The 17042-nt window shown below is 55.1% G+C and overlaps 1 protein-coding gene across 3 annotated transcripts in view; it reads right to left on the minus strand.

Moving 5' to 3' along the window:
* The window catches only part of RIN3 (Ras and Rab interactor 3), a 119229-nt gene extending 104484 nt beyond the window's left edge, over nt 1–14745 (minus strand). Inside the window, exon 1 of one of the 3 annotated variants that reach the window (XM_073800100.1) lies at nt 14626–14745. In XM_073800100.1, the coding sequence (XP_073656201.1) occupies nt 14626–14696 (71 nt within the window). In that variant the 5' untranslated portion in view covers nt 14697–14745. The other 2 variants (XM_033850700.2, XM_033850701.2) reach the window with 2 other exon arrangements.
* Nucleotides 14746–17042: the final 2297 nt, after the last annotated feature.

A 17042-nucleotide genomic window follows, 5' to 3' on the forward strand; every position in this document is an offset into this window, starting at 1 on the left:
GTGCGGGACACGCCTCTCCAGCCCTTACAACTCTTGCTCAGCACGGCGTTCTCTGAGCCGCGTGCTCTGTGCCCAGCACAGTGCTGATCTGACAGTGACACCTGCCCGGAAGAGTCACTGTCTCTGCCCTTGAGAGCTTACAGGCTAGCGGGGCCACAGACAGAGAATACGCCGCGACAGGCATGAGGAACGTGGCTCTGACGGTGCCGATGGGTCTTCTGCTGGCCCAGTTGTTGTTTAAGCCACACTGGTGTCCCCAGTAGCCTATGCGTCACCTCTGTGCAAATTAGGAAAAGATGATCCTTGCTCCCCACGGATGCAGGCAACCCCACCTCCACTCCCGCACACACACCTGACTCACACAGGGCTTGGCAAGAGGAAATTTCAGTGCCCCCTTGTTTCTCTCTCAGCAGGTGCCTGTGGGCAGTGAACAACCTGCATGACTGCATGCAACAGCCCTAGAGGCTCGACAGCCTGGAAGGCTTTTGCAGGAGGTTGGAGGTGGGGAGTGTATGCTTAGTCCCCGAGGCAGGAAAGAGCTCAGCACTTCCCAGAGGCTGGAGGGAGAGGCAGCCAGTGATGGCTGATGTGTCTGTGCCCACCCCGTCACCCATCTCTAGGGCCTCGTGCAGAAGAGCGGCCTAGGCACCTGCACAGAGCCTTGGGAAAAAGGCTGGGGGTGCAGCTGAGAGAATTTGGGGTGACCACTTCCCCTCTGTGAGCCTTGTTTGTAAGCGGGGGCTGGATTAGGGGGTCACCAGAGCAACACTGAGCTCTGATGCCTGACGAGGCTAGAGCCAGGGATGGGGGTCTGCTTTGGCACGTGGAAAGAAGCCCCCTGCCCGCCTTTCAAACCACTTCAAAGGCACTCGCCCAGCCTTTCAAGACAGCCCACCCAGCTCAATCCCAGGTCTCACACGTGGCCTCTCAGGCAAAGCCCTGAGGCCCTCCTCATGCCCGGGGGCAGGGAGGGGTGGTTCTGGGCTGTGGGATGGCAGCTCGGAGCAGGGTCTTACAGGCTCCAAATGAGCCTGTGCTGTCCCTGGAAAAGGGAAGGCCAGTCCTAGCCGTCTCAGGACAAACCTTTCTCAAGGCTGAGCAGAGAGGTGAGGTGACCACTCAAGACCCCTGGTGGCCAGTGATCAGCACAAACCCAGCCTGGCACCCAGCAAGTGGTCAATAAGGAAGCCGTGAAAGAAAGAAAGAAAGAAAGAATGAATGGCAGCGGCCAGGCACTGTATCAGATGCGCCCCGGCTTTTCTTATGCCGGTGCAGTGGGAGAACCAACATCGCAACGTCAGCACAAGGAGGGCTAACCTAGGAGAGTTCTCCATCAAACTCACGAACACTCAATATGAGAAAAAAAAAATGTTTGCAATGTAGTCCTTGAAATAAGAGGCTTAGTGATGCAAAGCGCCTCTCCCCTCTCCTCCTTTTCCTCCTTCCCACCTCCACTAGGAAATAAAGATTTGCAGGTAGCCCTGCAAGGCGGCTTTAGTATTTCTGGCATATACTCTGGTGCTATGTGACAAAAGATAACTGTGTGTGTGTGTCAGTTAGGATTAAGTTTGTGATAGAAAATCTAAAAGAACAGTGATTTAAATAAGGTAGATATGTATTCCTCTCTCATATGCAAGTCTGGGTAAGTAGTACAAAGCTGGGATGATGTGTCAACATGTCTGACACCCTTATTATATATTATATATTATATATTATATTGTTGTTGCTCTACTCGGCATAGCTTCCATTCTCAAGTTCACCTCAAAGTCCAAGATGGCTGCTTCAACTCCAGCCATTACATTCCAGCCAAGGGGAAAGAAAACAGAAAGCATGACCCTTCTCTTTAAGGACATCACCAAGCAAATTTTACACCCCACGTCCAAACTTAATCACATAGCAACACCTAACTGCAAGGAAACTGTTTAGCTAAAATTTATGCCCAACTGAAATTCAGGGGGCCAATCAACAGGCTCTGCTTCACCCCTGAACTCAAATACCCAAGATGGTGATCGATCTCAAAGAAATGGTCCCCGAACCCTAGACCCACATAAGTTCTCAGGGGCTTCATTTAAAACAGAGGGGACTTGGAAAAAAGTTGACATATGTCTATGCCAACTCCAACCATTAAAATGATTATAATACGATAAGGCCATCAAAGATGATAGGTAGGCAACATACGTCCACAGCACGGCATGTAGAAATAGGTACAGGAAATAACACTCAGTGAAAAAAGAGGAACACAAGTCAACATATACACACAGCTCAAAACTGTGCACCAAAGATCGAAATTAAGTTAAACATGCACTTGGACTGGTGCAGCCTCAAAAAGATGAAGTGTTTGATGCTTTAAATTTCACCATTTGTGCGTCTGTGTGTGAATTTTTTCAGGCATAAAATAAAATATTTTTTGAAAATCAACAGTACACACACACACACACACACACACACACACACACACACACACACACCATATACAGAGAGGTAGCAGCCCCCACCTGGTCTCACAGCCCAAATAAGTAAGAACAGCCTCTCATGTAACAAGCCTGTGAGGTAGGGATCACTGCTTAATTGGCAGAGGAGGAAGAGGGAGGTGTCCTGGCAGGTACAGGCCAGTGACTTGCCCAGGTTGCCCCGCTCTAAGAGGGAGAGCAGACTGTGGTCTTCATCACTGTGGTAAAATCCACCTCTTCCACCTAGGCCCCAACTCCCTTTCTAGGCCCATTGCACAAAGAACCCTTCTTCCCTGTCCCCAGACCAAGCTCTTTAGGGCTCCTGCATACAACTTGTCCTTTCCCGTTTTCCCTGCTTCATGCTTTTCTCCTGTCTAAGACACCCTTCCCTGCATAAGCCCGATTTCAGTTAAAATCCTACTCATCCTTCAAGCCCCAATCCAGATGCCACCTCTGCCAGGGAGTCCTTCCTGCTCACCCCAGCCCAGTGTGACAGAGCCCCGGCAATTTTTAATACAGTGCCCTGTACTTTTATTCTGTGCATGTTTCTCTTATTTTCCCTAGTAGATAAACTGGAAACTCCTAGATGTACAACAAATGTTTGAGAAATGAATGGGTAGATGAATGGATGGGTGTATGCATGGGGGAACAGATGGATGGATAAATGGATGGAGAGCTGGAGAACTGGATGGATGGATGGATAGGTGAGGATGGATGTGGAAGACGTTCATTGGGAAAAGAATCCCTGAATATACTGTAGATGGCTGCTCCGTCAAAATGTCAAGAACAGAAGAGCAAGCGCAGTAAACGCTGTCCTCAGGCGCCACTGGTAGAGAGTTAAGTCCTTGCTTGGAACCGCAACATCCCTAGAGAAATTTACAGTATCCATCTCTGACGCTGACTGAGATTAAGGAGCCTGGGGCCCTGGTGGTTGGGGAAACAGATCCCCAGTGCATTCCTTCTTGAGAACTTGCCCCTTTAGCCAGAGATCGTCAAATTGTGACTTTCAGATGCAAAGGCCTTTATTGCTCTGGTCCCTGGACGTGGGTGAAGATGCACATTTACTAACCCAGGGAGCAGCCCAGCCCTGGGAAAACCTGTGCAGGGAGCAGCCCAGCCCTGGGAAAACCTGTGCAGGGAACAGCCCAGCCCTGGGAAAACCTGTGCAGGGAACAGCCCAGCCCTGGGAAAACCTGTGCAGGGAACAGCCCAGCCCTGGGAAAACCTGTGCAGGGAACAGCCCAGCCCTGGGAAAACCTGTGCAGGGAACAGCCCAGCCCTGGGAAAACCTGTGCAGGGAGCAACCCAGTCCTGGGAAAACCTGTGCAGGGAACAACCCAGCCCTGGGAAAACCTGTGCAGGGAACAGCCCAGCCCTGGGAAAACCTGTGCAGGGAGCAGCCCAGCCCTGGGAAAACCTGTGCAGGGAGCAGCCCAGGCCTGGGAAAACCTGTGCAGGGAGCAACCCAGCCCTGGGAAAACCTGTGCAGGGAACAACCCAGCCCTGGGAAAACCTGTGCAGGGAACAGCCCAGCCCTGGGAAAACCTGTGCAGGGAACAACCCAGCCCTGGGAAAACCTGTGCAGGGAACAGCCCAGCCCTGGGAAAACCTGTGCAGGAGGGAACAGCCCAGCCCTGGGAAAACCTGTGCAGGGAACAGCCCAGCCCTGGGAAAACCTGTGCAGGGAACAACCCAGCCCTGGGAAAACCTGTGCAGGGAACAGCCCAGCCCTGGGAAAACCTGTGCAGGAGGGAACAGCCCAGCCCTGGGAAAACCTGTGCAGGGAACAGCCCAGCCCTGGGAAAACCTGTGCAGGGAACAGCCCAGCCCTGGGAAAACCTGTGCAGGAGGGAACAGCCCAGCCCTGGGAAAACCTGTGCAGGGAACAGCCCAGCCCTGGGAAAACCTGTGCAGGGAACAACCCAGCCCTGGGAAAACCTGTGCAGGGAACAGCCCAGCCCTGGGAAAACCTGTGCAGGAGGGAACAGCCCAGCCCTGGGAAAACCTGTGCAGGGAACAGCCCAGCCCTGGGAAAACCTGTGCAGGGAACAACCCAGCCCTGGGAAAACCTGTGCAGGGAACAGCCCAGCCCTGGGAAAACCTGTGCAGGAGGGAACAGCCCAGCCCTGGGAAAACCTGTGCAGGGAACAGCCCAGCCCTGGGAAAACCTGTGCAGGGAACAGCCCAGCCCTGGGAAAACCTGTGCAGGAGGGAACAGCCCAGCCCTGGGAAAACCTGTGCAGGGAACAACCCAGCCCTGGGAAAACCTGTGCAGGGAACAACCCAGCCCTGGGAAAACCTGTGCAGGGAACAACCCAGCCCTGGGAAAACCTGTGCAGGGAACAGCCCAGCCCTGGGAAAACCTGTGCAGGAGGGAACAGCCCAGCCCTGGGAAAACCTGTGCAGGGAACAACCCAGCCCTGGGAAAATCTGTGCAGGGAACAGCCCAGCCCTGGGAAAACCTGTGCAGGAGGGAACAGCCCAGCCCTGGGAAAACCTGTGCAGGGAACAACCCAGCCCTGGGAAAACCTGTGCAGGGAACAACCCAGCCCTGGGAAAACCTGTGCAGGGAACAGCCCAGCCCTGGGAAAACCTGTGCAGGAGGGAACAGCCCAGCCCTGGGAAAACCTGTGCAGGGAACAACCCAGCCCTGGGAAAACCTGTGCAGGGAGCAACCCAGCCCTGGGAAAACCTGTGCAGGGAACAACCCAGCCCTGGGAAAACCTGTGCAGGGAGCAACCCAGCCCTGGGAAAACCTGTGCAGGGAACAACCCAGCCCTGGGAAAACCTGTGCAGGAGGGAACGCATCTCTGCTCCCACTGGGGTCTCCTCTCCTCCCTGAGGGCTGTCCCTCCGCATCCCCTTTTCTCTTCTTTCTTTCTTGGGAAAACAGCCTCTTTCATCAGCCCTGACACCTCACACTGAATGGTAGTCGAGGAGCTGAGGTGGTGTCTAGCATTTGAAGTCCCATCTCTTAACTACGGAATACAAAGTTGAGATGTCAGAGTCGGTGATGAAATGGGGGCCACGTTCATGGGGCAAAGTGTCCCCTAAGAGAGCCCCTCAAGGCCAGCCCCTCAGTACCCTGGCCTCCCTCTCCTGGAATCCTGGGCTCTACACCCAGCCCCCACCCCCCAGCTCCAGGTTGGCGGGTGGAGCCAGGTTCTGGGGGAGCTCTCACCCTGCCTGGTCCCAGGATGTAGGACACAAGCGGCCCTGTCCTCGGGCTGGCGCCGTTGCCCTATAGGATGTGGCCTGAGCGTGCGCCGGTGCCGTTGCACCTATAGCAGCAACAGGCCTTGACCACAACCGCTCCGTAGGCCGTTTCTTCTACAAGGGAACTGACATTTCATAGCAGGCTGGGTGGGTCTTTCAAACACGGACAGATTGGGGTAGGGGCAGCCCCAGGAGCTACTGGCAAGATGGGGCAAGGGGCGCTGCCAACACTTTGGATGCCCCTGACCACCGGAGCTGTTCCAGCCACGGGGGACAGCCTCCTCCAAGCCCCGGCCTAGAGAGGCTGCTCGGGGCCTTGCTGGCAGGTGGGGGGAGACAGAGGTGGTGGCCATGTGAAGGGCTCCTCTGGACCTGCCCACTTCCTTTCTTCTCCTTGAAGGCCACACTGGCAGGAGGGAAAGGGCTGGTTTCAGTGTGTGTGTGTGTGTGTGTGTGTGTGTGTGTGTGTGTGTGTGTGTGTGTGTGTGTGTGTGTGTGTGTGTGTGTGTGTGTGTGTGTGTGTGTGTGTGTGTGTGTGTGTGTGTGTGTGTGTGTGTGTGTGTGTGTGTGTGTGTGTGTGTGTGTGTGTGTGTGTGTGTGTGTGTGTGTGTGTGTGTGTGTGTGTGTGTGTGTGTGTGTAGCAGCTTGGGGGGAGGGGAGCAGGCACACTGTGTCCTCGGCCCACCTCCCCGCCACGCGGGGACAGGCTGGTCCTGCCAGGACAGCACTGGGTGCGTGTGGGGAGACCCGGCCTGCCTGGCAGGGAGCCCCTTCCCTCAGTCAGGGGGCCTGCCCGACCCCTCCCTTGCTGGGCCTTCCTTCAGACCTCGCCCCTCTCAAACCCCTACGGGAGCAGCCTTCCCAGCCAGGAACCCGGCGACACCAGGCCTCCACCACCTCCTCTGCACCCCCCACGGCTCCCGTGCCAGCCAGCACCAGGGCAGGCGCCACTCACGGATCCAAGTCACACTCAGACAGGCCACTCCAGGGAAACTTCCCAATCTGCCGACCCGGCCGCGCACGCTACCAGGAAGCCAGGGGTCCTTCCCCAAAGTGGGCTCCCAAAAGACACGTGCTTTTTGCAACACCAGTTTTTCAAAAATCACCCCACAGCAGTGAAGACATTTTCTTCCAGGCACTTGATCAGGGTGATGACCCAGAAGTCTCCATTCTGGGTCTTTGTTTCTTATGAAAGTATATTCTAGACTGTTGTATCAGAGGAAAGAAGAGCCGTCTCATCTCCGACTGGCACTCCAATATCGCTCCAAGACACCTGTTGGCCAGTAATTCAGGGAACCACTGAGTGTCAGGAGGAGCAGGGTCCTTAGAGGTCACTGAGTTTATTTCTCAGATGGGAAAACTGAGGCCAAGGGAGAGTAAGGGACTTGCTCCCTAGAGTACAATCCCAGATCAGCAGAAGGCACGGGACCCTAGGGTAAGCTCCAGCCCTACGGATGTTCCACAGCACGCAGTCCCCAAGCATCTTCCAAATCAGCAAAGGACGATACAACTAGGTCAACTCTCTGATTGCCAGGTGTGGCAGGGACGGGAGAGGGGCCGAAGGGGACACAAAATGGATAAATTCCACTGAAGCAGCTTGAGCAGTGTTTCCGACTTTCCTCTAGCAACTTTTTATTTTGCCCGAAGGACATTAAAACCTAACTACCACCATCAACGTGCCCAATCATTTCATAAAAGAAAGGAAGCTTAATACGGCAAAAAGACCTAACCTCAGAATAAGGAACAGTTCTGCCCAAGAAAAGATAGCTTGGCAACCTTGGCTGATACACACACACACACACACACACACACACACACAAAACACAACAACACCTTATTCTCCCAGTTTCTCAGTGGACCACAGACCTTCATTTGGGACCCACTGACCAGCCAGGGTTCCCCCAGATCCTGTGCACCCAGCTGACTGCATTCTTTTGGTTGAGGACGCATGTCTATCCGTGACCCAGAGCTTCACCTTCTCCCAGCCTCTCTTCCACAGAAGTGAGGGACACAGACAGGGAGGATAAAATGAGGGGAGGGGGGTCCCTACTCAATTCCCTGGGTGGCCAGTCCCCTCCTTGTTCCAGACTAGGAGAGGGGTGTGGTGGCCTCGGCCTCACCTCTTGCTGCAGAAGGGGAGCTGGATTCCTCACCTCCCTGATCTGGGCCCTCCTACCCCTGAGGTCTGGGCCGCCCTGCAAATAGTTCCAGAAGTTCAGGTGCTTCAGGATACAAAAGAGAAAGCTGCGAGGCGATTTTTAGAATCCTGTTCAGTATACCGTCGTTTTCAAGCATCTACTGAGTGACAACTGTGGGCAGGACAGAAAGATACGGAACAGTTCTGATCCCTTTTAACTGGAGGTTTATAATCTAAATAGGAAGACATAATATTATAAAGGGGTTTTGGCTTCTCTAAAATCTCCAGCTGGCATGGATGGAAGGCTGCATGGAGGATGTGGCGGCGTCCCAAGGATAAGGTGATTCCTGACCCCTAGCTCACTTCTAAAGGCGACTCCCGGGACTTCCCTGGTGGCGCAGGGATTAAGAATCCGCCTGCCAATGCAGGGGACGAGGGTTCGATCCCTGGTCCGAGAAGATCCCACATGCCGCAGAGCAACAAAGCCCGTGCGCCACAATACTGAGCCTGCGCTCTAGAGCCCGCGAGCCACAACTACTGAGCCGATGCACCACAACTACTGAAGCCCGCAAGCCTAGAGCCCGTGCTCAACAACAAGAGAAGCCACCACAATGAGAAGCCCGTGCACCGCAACGAAGAGTAGCCCCCGCTCGCCGCAACTAGAGAAAGCCCGCACACAGCAATGAAGACCCAACGCAGCCAAAAATAAATAAATAAAAGAAAAAAAGAGGGCTGCCTTTATAAAAATAAATAAATAAAGGGGACTCTCTAGTGGAAGGTAGAGAGCAAGGGACAAACAGGAAGTTTGGGTCTTTTCTGGGTCACCTCTCCCGTGTTGGGGCTCTTTCTGGGCATATAGGTGCCCCAAACTCCTAGAGTAACCTGGGATGAGGATGGGTCCCCATGGGCAGTCCCCTTCATACTCCTTGCCCCTTTCCATCAGTCCCTCTCTGGCCCAAACTTGCCTTTCTTGTTCCCTGGATCCCCGCTATCTGATAACCAGGGGGTAGACCCCCTCCCTCCCGAGTCCCACTCTAACTGTCCCACCTGCAAGCCTTTGCTCAGGCACTTCCCTCCTCTGAACCTGCCCGCCCCACCCCCTTCACCGCTGCTCATTTGTCACTGCCTGGACGACACAACCTAGGGGACGACTCTCACTCAGGAGAGAATCTCGCCATGACAGATGGAATCTGGGAGGGGTCGGAAGGACGGAATTTGTGGTTGTCTTGCACCCGTTCTCCCCTTCCCTCTGCTCTGGCCCATGGCTGGGAGGCACCGCAGGCCAGCTCAGACTCCCGTCTATTAAAGGGAGCTCCTGGGGGGCCTGAGAGGGCAGCCAGGGCCCAGGGTGGGTGCCCCTCTTCAAATATCACACCCATTCCCGGCTGGTTTCCGATTTGGTTTCCTGATCTCCTAGATTAAAACGCAGGTGTCCTTGTATTTTAACACTTGCTGTTTCAGTGAAGACCACAGTATAGGCCTTTCTCACCTTCTGAGATGGCCCACACTGTCTGTGGAGTGTGTTTCTCACTTGTTACCTATCACTTTGTCTCACTGAATCCTTTCTGGGATGAGACATCAAGAACCTGAGCTTCATTAAGTCCTGAAACCAGGTGTGTGATCTCAGTTGGAAGACTGGGGGTTTTGGCGGGGTTCTAGTCCCGGCACGTGGGTTCAAGTTCCAGTCTGAGGTGCACGGTTTCAGAATGACATATAAAACAAGACTATCACAGTATTTTGCTATATTCTCAAATTTTCTACAAAGAACACGTGTTGTTACGTGTATAATTTTTTTTTTAAAGCAGTAAATGACAAAACCACCATGAGATACCACTTTGCACCTACGAGGCTACTAGTTAAAATAAAAAAGACAAGAGGATGGGCTTCCCTGGTGGTGCAGTGGTTAAGAATCTGCCTGCTAATGCAGGAGACAGGGGTTCGAGCCCTGGTCTGGGAGGATCCCACATGCTGCGGAGCAACTAAGCCGGTGCGCCACAACTACCAAGCCTGCGCTCTAGAGGCCGCGAGCCACAACTACTGAAGCCCGCGCGCCTAGAGCCCGTGCTCTGCAACAAGAGAAGCCACTGCTATGAGAAGCCCGCGCACCACAACAAAGAGTAGCCCCCACTCAGAGCAACTAGAGAAAGCCTGCGTGCAGCAACAAAGACCCAACGCAGCCAAAAATAAAAATAAATAAATTTATTTAAAAAAAAAAAAGACCACAGTATAGGGACCAAGGCCCAGGATAAGGCCTGTCAGGTGGTAGGGGAGATGGGAAGGGGGCCACGGGCAAATGTGCTGAGACTCCCCTATCCCAAGCAGCCCCTGTGCCCCCATCCCCTGCACTCCTACTTGCTTCCCAGGGGTGCACTGGGGCTTCTCAGGGCCTGAATTGAAGGCTTAAGCTGGTGAGGTACCTTTTGCTTCCTGTGGGCCAGAGTCTCTTTTAGGGTCTGGAAGGGGGTCGGTATCCCAGCTGAGTACCAGCCAGAACCACCTGGGAGCATTAGCCCCTGACGGCAAAGAAACCCGGGGCAGTGAGCAGAGCGGTAGCTGGGACCCTGAATTCATCACTGGATCCTGTTCTGGGTGGGTCTTGCCCAGGAAGAGTCCCCATTTTAGAGCTGGGAGTGGCTGAGGGGCTCCTCAAGGGGGCCTGCAGGCCCCCTGCATTATGTCAGGCATGAGGCAGAAAGCCAGGGCTCTCGCAAGCCCTGAGGCCTTGTGCAGGCAGCCCCTTGCAGGCCCAAGGCTCAGGACACCCGAGTCCTAGGCCCAGCTCCCCTGACCTTGGGCCAGGCACTTCCTCTTTCTGGGTCTCCGTTTCCTTGTCATCATATCAGGGGATTGGATGGGGTCTGTAATGGCCACATTTTTTCCAAGAGTGGAATCCTTTTTCAAATAAAATCTTAAACAGACCCTCAACTGATCAAACATATGAAAGTGCGTGGGCTCTGAGCACACACATCCGCAGGACCCTGCCGTCCAGTTTGGCGTCTGGCCGCCTGGCACTCACAGCTTCACCCACATTATCCCGACGCCCCTGTCTCCCACCTTGCCTCCAATCAACCCGCGTGTCTTGCGGCTCCAGCTTCTCACATCTCCACTGCCCGCTCCACCCGGGGCCCCAGCCCTCTCTCCTGGCCACCACAGGCCCCCCCCTCTTCTTCTGTTCCTGTTTCCCCCTACAGCCTGTCCTCAATACAGTCCAAATCCAAACCAGGTCACCTCTCTGTGCAACACCCCCCCATGGCCCCTGCTCACTCAGAGCACCCTCCAGAGCCTCTACCCACAGACTAGCCTTCTTCTGGCCTCTTCTCCCTCACTCCACTCCAGCCTCTCTGTGTCCGACACACAGACCACACCCCACACCCCCCAGGGGCTTGACTCACTCTCCCCACTTCCTTCAGGCCTCGGCTAAACACCGTCTTCTTGGAGTGGCCTTCCCTGACCACCTGCTACAGCACAGCCCCCAACCCTGACTTTCTGTCTTCTGGGAAAGTCACCTGCAAGCCGCCAGGGGCTTGGTTTAATGCTGGGCCCCCGCGTCCACCTAACGCAGATACTATTCGTTGAACGAACTTGAATGAATGGAGGGAGAAAAGTGTCTTCGTCCAGAGTACTGGGCAGCCTGTCGGCATTTTCTCCCCAGACAGCCTTTTCAACAAGAAGTAGACAGAGAGCTTGCTTGCCAAGATCCTCATACGCCTATTCCAGGGGTCTAACTTTCAAGCGACCCCCACCTAGCCCCTGGGTGTGGGGTGGAAGGCGTTCCCCTAGCTGTCTGGACATCATATTCTGCCAGCAAGGAGGTGGGGGCTTCGGGAGCCAGGTGGAAAGATGAGCTCTGATAAGGACTCAGGACCCAGCCCTGAGTGGTCGGCAAGCTCTGTGGGTGGCCTGGGGGTGAGGGGTCATAGATTATTGGTCCTCGTCATCTTTGGGCACTGCAACACAGGTAGATGTGCAGCCCAGGGAACAGAGGATGCAGGGGTGCGCCTGGGAACTGCCTTCTAGTATTTGAGAGCCAAGAAGGATTGGGCTCCTCTGAACAGGGTTTCTAATGGTAGAAGTTAGAAGGCAGACTTTCTTTGATATCTACCTGTCAGAAAGGCTACCACAGTGGTGGCAAGTTCTCCATCACTGGAGGTATGCAAGTGCCTTTCAGGAATGTTGTCAAAGGGATTCCTGTACTGGGTGCAAGGTTAAATGAGATACTATCTCATTTAACTCTTCCAACCCCAAAGGTCCTCTTAAATAAAGCGACGTTTTTAGCAACAAACCAATATTCATCTAATATTTATGATATGCCAGACGCTGTTCTAAGCAGGCTTGTGTTGGTGTGTTAACACTTAGCTGCCTGTGGACAGCTACTTAAATATTAACTCATCCAATCCTCATAACCAATCTTAAGAAGTAGGTGTTATTATTATCCCCATTTTACAGACCTGGCCGAGGACAGTTAAACAGTCAGCAAACAGAGGGGTTACACTCAACAAACGATAATAGTTGTAATAATAATTATTAAACGTTTGCCCATGGGCCCATGGGCAAAACTTCTTATGCATTATTTCATTTAATCCTCAAAACAACTCTAAAGGCTGGTTACTATTACTTATCTTCGTTTTCTAGATAAGTATTGAGGCATGGAGGGGTTAAGTAACTGGCCTAGTAATGAACAAAGAAAGGCAAGGAAGTGGGTAAGGAGAGGTCATCCTGGGGGAAATATGGGAAGTCAGAGAGATCAGGACCCTGGCCCCTCACCTCCCCTTCCTTCCTGGGAAACTCCTGCTAGCTCCACCCATCAGTACTGGGTGTGGTAGATACTTGCCCCTGGGGAAGGCCCCCCTCCGCAACAGAATTTCCAGCTCCTCCAGCGGATGGCATTTGTCTTTCCACTTCCAGGGGAAAGCATCTAGGCAGGGCTTCCCAGCTGGGGCGGAAATGGGGGAGCGGGGACGAGGGAGACATTCAGATCTAGTTGCATCACAGGCCCCTCTGAGACACTCCCCCCACTAGCGTGGGGGCCAGTCACCTCCAGCTGCCCCCCAATTCGGGACTGCACAAGAACAGCTCACCCCTCCGTTTCACACAGCAGAGAACTGAGGCCCTGGGAGCCGAGGTCGGGAGCTAGGCCAGCGAGCAGCTGGCTGTCCATCACAGCAGTAGCCCGGGACTTTTAAACCAAAAAGCCAGGACTGGCTTCCCCGGGGGCGCCCATCAACCTTAGCCCCCAGAAAGGTTCTAAGAGGCTTTCCCAGGAATCCGCCTTTGAACCAGAGCCTCCTCACCCCCCTGAAGCTTCCCGGGACGTTGGCTGGGCTGGGTGGCACGAGGGAACCTACTTCGGGAGCACAGCCCTGAGCAATGTCCACAAGTCCGAGGTTGTGAGCTGGGGGGTGAGGGACATGAAACTAACTAGACGCCACAGACCCCTCTGGAAAGCTAGTTCCCAAACCGGTTCGGCTTCACGCATTCCAAGCTGTGCCTTCTCCCGGTGTGTGTGTGAAGGGGGGAAATCCCGGAGGCCACACGCAGTTCGTGCACCCTGGACCCTCCCCAAGCCCTGGGTTTCGCAAAGGCCGGTCCGAAGGTCACTGTCCTTAGACCTGCAAAAGGGGTGGGGGAGGGGCTCCCGGTGGGTCCTCGGTGTAGGCGGGCTGGTCAGCTGTTAGGCCGCGGGCGTCCAAACTTACGGGGACCCGGGACCGCCGCCCCTTGCCCTACCGAGCTCCAGCCCCCGAGGACGCGCACGGGGCACAGGCGGATCGGCGGGTGCGGGAGGTTGGCGGGGCCCGGACCGCGAGTGACTGCATCTGAAGTTCAGGCGGGACCAGAGCCCGGGGAGGGGCCGCGTCCACACAGCCCCTCCGCTTCGACTCTGACTGGTAGAGGCGCCCCTCTGGCACCCACCAACCTAGCCGCCGAACGTGCCAGCTGCTTTTCCGGCGAGCGACAGCTGGGCTTAAAAGTTTCGCCAAGTCTCGGAGTACGGCAGAGGCACCAGGGCCGCCCCCTTCCGCGAAGAACCGGGAGACCGGCCTTGGCCGTGGCCAGGGGTTCGGTCTCAGTCCGACACCCCGAGGTCCCGCAGCCGGGGCTACTCCGGAGCTCCGAGCACCCTCGGGGGCGGGGAGGGGCAGTTGGGCGGGAGGGACGCGGGCCGAGCGGAGCCCTGGGGTACCGAGGGAGGAGGGGGCGCCGACCCCGGACTCACCCCGCGGGGTCCGCGCACTCGGGCGCCCCGGCCCGTCGGATCATGCCGCCAGCAGCTCCGGGACGGTGAACGCAGGGGCTCAGGCACCGGGCGGCGCGCGCCGCGGGGCCCCGGGCGCCCGCATGCCCTTGGCGCTGCCCTGGGGAAGGGCCCGCGCGGGCACCGCCGCCAGCCCCGCGCGGAGTCGGGAAGCCACAGCCGCCGCGGCCGCCACGCTCTGGGGCGCTCGCTCCCTCTACTTCCTGTATCGGAGCGAGCGGGGCTTTCAGGAAGAGGCTGGCCTTGGTGGTCAAGAGGTTTTTTTTGTCAAAAGCCTTCGGCGGCAGCTCGCAGGCCGGAGCCCCCCAGGGGCACACGGAAACCCCGGCAGCCGCGCCCGCGGGGCCGGACCTGGCGGCGGGGGGTGTCGGGCCGGGGCGCCGGGCGCGGGCGCTCAGCCGCGGGGTGCTGCCTCCGCCGCTCTGGCGTCTCCCAGAGACCCGGGAGAAAAACTTAGAGAAAAGTTTCCAGCTTGGCGAAGAGTCGCGTGGGAAGGAAGGCGCTCCCGCTCCGGACCGGCAGGTGGGGAAGCCAAGAGCTTTACGCAGGGCACTCTCCCGCTTTACCTCCTGCCCGAAGGAGCCTCGAAATCGCCACTAGACAGCCTCAGACCAGAGGCAGGGCGCCTCCTCCACATCTCTGACAGGTGGCCATGCTGCCTTCTCTTGGATGCCTCCACTGACGATGAACTCACTACCTCACAAAGCAGTCTGTTCCTCCACCAAGCCAGGCGTCTGATTCACCTATCCTGGGTACCACACCTAGATGGGAGCAGATGGAGAAAGTCAGTCGGTTTACACAAATACAACTACAGCAACTCTGGTGGGACCAGGAGGCCTCTTCTCTAAATGCCTGGGCACTAAAAACTGCCTCCTGGGCCCGGGCTGCCCTCAGAACCTTTCACAGGAGTGGTCAGCACCGCACCCTACAGGGTGACCTCAGTCTAATGCAGGTTTCTCAGCTTTGGCACTTGATATTTGGGGCCAGATAATGCTTTATTGTTGGACCTTGTAGGACGTTTAGCAGCATCCAGGGCCTCTGCCCACCCTGCCAGTAGCATCACCGTCTTCTTGTAACAACCAAAAATGTCTCCAGACATTGCCACATGTCCCTGGGGGCCAAAATCATCCCCGTTGAGACCCACTTATCTAACTCCTTTATTTTATAGATAAGGAAACTGAGACCTAAAGAGAGGAGGTGACTTGCCCCAGGCCACACAGCAAGTTGAGGTGCAGACAGGACTGACACCCAGGGCTCTGGTAGAAACATCCAGAGACCTCTTTGCCCTCCATACCCCTGCTTGTTTACCTGCACAAGTGATAGTAGAAATAGGGCAGTACTCCAGAGTGCCATTATTAGTCCTTTGCTGTTCCTAAAACAAGTCTGTAGGCTACTCCCAGGGCTCCCTGGGCCCCAGGGACGAGGTCCATCTAACTCTCACACCTAGGGTAGTCTTTCAGGTCCTTCTAGGCTGATGTGGACTGTGGGCAACCTCACTCTTCCATGGCCCCCACAAATAAGGTTTCCTTCAGCTCCCTGGACCACCCCTGAGAAACTCACGACAAGCTCCTCAAAGCCTGGGTTCCATGGAACCAGCCCCAAAGCTCTCACCACGTCCCCTCAGAGGCCTCCACAAGGCCCACTGTTCACCTGCCCTGTGAAGATGAAATTCCTCAGGGGGACACCGGATGGGACCCCCACCCTGACCCTGTTGCTAGTAACTGACCGAGGAAGAGGTTGCCAAGACTAAAATCTGAGAAGCCCCTTTCAGTTGTGGCCTCTGCCACCCTTGTCCTTAGATCCCTTCCTGGGTCCCCTTTTCACTCCCAAGTCCTCACCCCCACCACTTCTCTCCCTGGAATGGATCTCAGGACTCCTACTGGGAAGTGAAAATCTACTGCCGTTTGGGCCTGCAAGCTCTTTCCTTTACCCTCACCTTTTCTGGTTAACAGTACCCCAGTACCTGGTTTCCATTTAAGGAGTCACCCCTCCTCTGTTGGGTTCAGGTGGAGATAACAAGATTCTACCCCCATTTTAGAGGGAACACATGATTCTAGTCTGGCCAATCAGAGACATGATTCTAGTCTGGCCAATCAGAGCCTTGCACTTACCAGGCCCAGTGATTGGCTCATGGATGAGCACATAACCGAAGTTAGGCCAATAAGATCCCTCCCTGGGACTTTTTGTTGGCACTGTCAGGAAATGCCAGCAATCTTCCCCCCCACCCCAAGCTGGCCTGATGCTGAGAGAGTGTAACCTTGGGGCAGCCCAGCAACCACCTGGGCCACCATGTGGTAAAATTGTGCTCAAGAAGACAGCCAAGATGGAGGAAAGCAATGCAGAGAGAGACTATGCCCTATTGACATCCTTTGAGGCCTAGATTCTGAGATGCTTAAAGCCAGATGCACCATTAGACATCTCAGGTATGAGAACCAATACAGTCCTTTTTATTTTCTTTTCCTTTTTTAAAAGCTCGAATGCAATCTGAGTCAGGTTTCTGCTAGTCATCACCCAAAGACTCCAGGCTGTCCATGATTGCAGCCCCTCCCTCTGCCTTCCACTCCCTGCTGGGTCTGGAGGATATCCAGTTGTGGCAGGACTGTAGGAATGCAGAGCTAAACACTTCAACGTATATTGTCCCCAAATATAAGAGGCTGGCTTGCCTCTCTGGGGTCCTCATGGGGTGGCTCTCACCTCCACATGCTCCTCAGGCTTCCCCTCCCTCTGCACAAGTGAGGGCAAATAGACTCATTCTAGAGGAGGAGTGTGGGAATTTGCAGGGGAAGGTCACCTCCAGGAGGTCAACTCCAAGCCTTGCTAGAGTTTCTGGGGCCTATTCGTGAAGAAAAACGTTTCACAGCACAGTCCTGTTTTTTAAAACCTGCCAAAACCTTGCTCTGGGTTGGATTACAGACTTTGAGGAAACAGAGCATATTCGTTCAACAGAAATTTTCCTACTATATAGAGTAGTTGTTGAGAGTAG

The sequence above is a fragment of the Tursiops truncatus genome, chromosome 2 (genome assembly GCF_011762595.2).
Source record: "Tursiops truncatus isolate mTurTru1 chromosome 2, mTurTru1.mat.Y, whole genome shotgun sequence".
NCBI lineage: Eukaryota > Metazoa > Chordata > Mammalia > Artiodactyla > Delphinidae > Tursiops > Tursiops truncatus.